This window comes from Antrostomus carolinensis, unplaced genomic scaffold (genome assembly GCF_000700745.2).
Source record: "Antrostomus carolinensis isolate BGI_N321 unplaced genomic scaffold, ASM70074v2 scaffold26931, whole genome shotgun sequence".
In the NCBI taxonomy this organism is placed as follows: Eukaryota; Metazoa; Chordata; class Aves; order Caprimulgiformes; family Caprimulgidae; genus Antrostomus; species Antrostomus carolinensis.
This window is the reverse complement of record NW_010292413.1, coordinates 7,010-11,079: the sequence shown is the minus strand read 5'-3', so window position 1 is coordinate 11,079 and position 4,070 is coordinate 7,010. Positions and strand designations below refer to the sequence as shown.

The window sequence follows — 4,070 nt, the reverse complement described above, 5'->3', positions numbered from 1 at the left end:
TCTGGGATTCTGGGATTCTTTCTATAAAAGTGTTTGTGAAAATTGGACATATCTGTACGTACATCAAAACAGGGATGAGCTCATGAGACTGAATTTCTCTCCGCTGCCCAACACGTGCAGAACTCATCCAGCCGCCCTAACCACATCCTTGCATTCCCGTGCCTTGTTGTGCCAGTGGATGATGGGATGAATGGTGGCTGGCACATCTACTGGTACTAATTGGCTGTTAGGCTGTGCCAGGCTGTGTGCAGGAGCTGGCTTCATGTAGTGAGGGGAAATAAATGAGTTTTCAGGCTGTTTTTTGGTGGAAGAGAGGGAAGATCCCCCAAGACCAGAGCGTGTGTTGCAGCACTCATGCTACAGCAGGGCTGGGGGAAAAGCAGCAACAGAGGCGAAAGGGGAGAGAGGGTGGCAGAGGGAGCTGAAGGGCAGGGTGAGAAGCTGAGAAGATGCTCAGCTCCTGATCAGCGGGGTCAGACAGCACCCATCTTACCTGTATCGATGAAGCCAAGGATGCAGAGCGTGATGGAAACGTTAATGTTCTGAATGGTGAATTCCTGCCTCAGGGAGCTGAAAAATCCATCCAAGGCAAACTTAGTTGCAGAGTAGGGGACCGTAAAGGGAAACCCGACTTTACCTGGACACAGAGTGAAGTTCTGTTACAGCACAGAAAGCTGCTCTGCCCAAACCTCTGTTTTGCTCTTCATCAGAAAGTATTTTACCCAAAGGGAGTTTACTGTTAGTGAACTGTCAGCTTGGCACCTGAGCAGCAGCATTACAAATATTCCTATCGGCTTCCAGCTCTTTTAAGGCCAACACCTTGTCTGGTGTCTCTGCTCAGGGTATGAACAACCCACAGTAATGAGGAAACCCTCAGTGGAGAGAGATGGAGCAAAGTTTAAACCTCTTGTTTCTGGATACTGAGCTAAGCTGATCAACAGAAGATTCATGAGTGGGGACATCTGTTAGTAATTTAGTTTCCTGACTTAACAGAAATGTATTAGAAGAGTCATGCTTTTGTAAACGGAGCCAGTCAATAACTCACTCTACAAATATTAGCAGGAACTTGACCTACCAAACCAAGATGAACAGTCAGAGAACCAATGCAGTGAGAAATCACTGCATTTCTACTTTTCCCCAAAAAACTGGAGGTGTATGAGCTCTGCTGCTCTAATAAGCCTTATACCAGGGTGTGGGATTTAATTACAGGGCTGGTCAAAAAACAAGCTGGGGCAATCGGATTGCATCAGAGAACAAATTCCATTGAGAAAATACAAAAAAAGATCTGGATTTGTGGTGTCTTGTTGAGGGTTTTTTTGAGTGTGCTAAGCAGTGACAGCTCCTTTAGGATGCCTGGTGTCTGTGCACGCTGCTTCCTTCTGAAAAATCAGCCCATGGTGTCTTTTGACCAAATCCCACATCACCTACCTTGCTCCTCACTCACCTGCCATGGATGAAACCACAACGATGCTGCCCTGGCTCTCCTTCAGCATGGGCAGGGCGTGCACGGTCATCGCCACGTAGCTGAGGAAGTTGATCTCCAGCAGCTTTCGTACGTGACCAACATCCCCGTTGAAATAACCGAAGTATGACGTGCCGATGTGGTTAAGGATCAGCATGTCAAGGCCTCCTGCAAGCAGAGGAGCAGATGTTAGTGCTGGGGGAGAAGGCTACAAGGAGCAGAGCAAAGCCTTTCCTGGGAGCAGAATCAATGTCCTCCAAAGAAATGAGGTTTTTGGGACAGAGCTGGGGCCTGTCATCTCTGGAGCAGGGATATAGTCTGGGTGATGGCTGCCCGTAAAAATTTTGTTGTGATTTTTTTTTTTTTTATTCCTGGTCCAAAACACAAATCTGGCACAGGGGAGATCACCCTCGAGTGTCTGTGGGCCTGGGGCAAGAGAGAGCTCCACACTGAGCAGAAACGTGGGAAATGTGGCATTTCTGCAGCTGTGACTGCAGTAGGAAAGCTGCTATGGGCCCTGATAGATGGTTTCAGACCACAGTAACTGGGAGTGGTGAAATCCCCATGATGATACTGGGACAGGATGTCAGGAGGGCACGGAGCTGAAATAGAGAGCGTGGTTCAGTTTGAGCTGGAGCGATGAAGTTGAGTGGAGGAGCAGGACTGCAAAGGGCAGGAGTAAGGGAGAGATCTCTCCCGTCTCACCCCATCTCAATCTCTCCTGCTTTCTTTTGTTTAGTGGGCATGTGGGGAAAAAGCAGTGTGGCCGAGGAGAGACGCCGTGTCTCTCCTCTGCTGAGAGCAGGCTGTAAACATACCCAGCAAGGTCTCTGCCTCCTTCACCACGTGCTCGGCGAAGGCCATGTCCTCCATGGTGCCGCTGATGTACCGCGCAGAGGCTGCCCCCAGCTCCAGGCACCGCTCCACCACCTGCCACACCAACACCACGCGTCAGAAACACCTTTCCCTGCCCTGGGAAACCTGGTGCGGTAGCAAAAGAGGTTGTCTGTGTTCCCTGTGATGTGTTCCCACCTTAAAACAGCAGTTTGGAGTTTTGGGAGTGTGTTTGGAGCCTTTTAAGCTTCAAAGGGAGCCTGAAAAACTATTCCCTTGGTGAATGTGTCACCCAAGGCAGTCTGGCTCTTTATCAGTGCTGGAATTGCATGTGTGTAGGGTGAGCAGGAGCTGTATATCACTGCCGTGGAATGAGGGTGTGGGTGTGCCGAGGGAGCCTGTGTGAATGGGGATATGTGTACATAACCAAGTTCAGATATCATAGTATGTGCTGTGCAGCATGCACGTATCTGCAGGAGAGGGATTTCTGTGCTTGCAGGAGCTCCAGACAGCACGAGCGTGCACACCCGTGAATGGAACCGTGCCTGCCTGGTGTTTGTGCCGTGGCAAGGACGTGTGCAGGTACCTGTGATGTGAGATTGGCCTTCCTATGTGTGTGTGCACTGCCATGAACACGCACGTGTGAGCGCTCAGCTTGCCATTTACTTTCTGTAGCTTGGCCTCTGTCCGTGCTGTGATCAAAACGTGGGATCCCATCCGTGCCAAGTGATACGCCATCTGCTCTCCAATTCCAGTGCTCGCTCCCGTGACAATCACCCGCTTCCCTTTCAGCATCTCTGGGGACCAAGGCACAGGGATTTAATTTATAAAGACCTCATTTAAAAATAAATCAAATCTTCTAATGCCCATGAGAGCAAGTAGTTAACTGGAAAGCCCAGTGAGCCTGCAAGTGCACAGGGTCCAGCACCAGGATCTCTCTTCAGCTGCTGGAAAAACCTGTGCTGAGGAGCAGCTGCAGCTCCTCACCGATTGCAGTGACACAGGGACAGCGCTCGACTCTTTCAGCAGGTTTTTTCTTGTCACAAGACAGGACACAACTTAGAAACACTCCCAACTATTTTGTAATAAAAATCATCCACTAAGTGCATGCTTCAAAACTTAAAATCCACTATTTAAAAGTCATGTTTATAAATCTTTTTGCTACACATTGGAAAAGCGTAGCAGTGTAGTTCAGAGCCTTCTGTCTCAGCCCCCCTGCCTCACCTGCTCCCTCAGGAAGTATTTCTGCTTATTACTTGCTCGTTTGATTTCAAATCTTTGTTACAACAACTTTCCAGTATCAGCCACCACGTAAAGGCTCAGAGGTGGTTTGGTCCAAGCTCTGTACAGTTCCTATGCAAAAACACTCAAATGTGACTTTTAAATATTTTTCTTTAAAGACAGATTCACTTTTAATACTTACCCGGTTTGAAATTCTCCCTCGCTGAATAAAACCAGAAGGCCAAAACCAATCCCAAAAAGGGAATGAGAATCTTTTGCAACAGACTCATCCCACTGTGGAGTCAGGAAATAAAGCATGAAAGAGAAGGGAGGGAGGGGAAGAAAACCCCTCTGCAGAGCTGCTCCAGAGGGAAGCAGCAATGCCAATCCCTTAAAACCTGTTAGCGAAGGAACTGCAACTTCCACAGCACTGGAAAAAATCGCGGGTGGATGGAGAGGTGAAGGAAACCCCTTGATCTGCTCCCCGCTGGAGCTGGTGAACCTTGGCCTGAGCGAGGGTGCCGTTTGGGTTCTGCCCGGCTCTTTTCATATT

General features: G+C 48.9%; 1 protein-coding gene across 1 annotated transcript; it reads right to left on the bottom strand.

The window, feature by feature from the left end:
• Positions 1-493: 493 nt before the first annotated feature.
• LOC104517466 (corticosteroid 11-beta-dehydrogenase isozyme 1) lies at positions 494-3,807 on the bottom strand (the record flags this gene model as incomplete). Its single annotated transcript, XM_010176965.1, has 5 exons — positions 3,720-3,807; positions 2,963-3,093; positions 2,281-2,392; positions 1,445-1,630; positions 494-637 (listed from the first exon to the last, which is right to left on the bottom strand). Coding segments are annotated over exons 1-5 (661 nt in total), but the record flags the coding sequence as incomplete, so codon positions are not given.
• Positions 3,808-4,070: the final 263 nt, after the last annotated feature.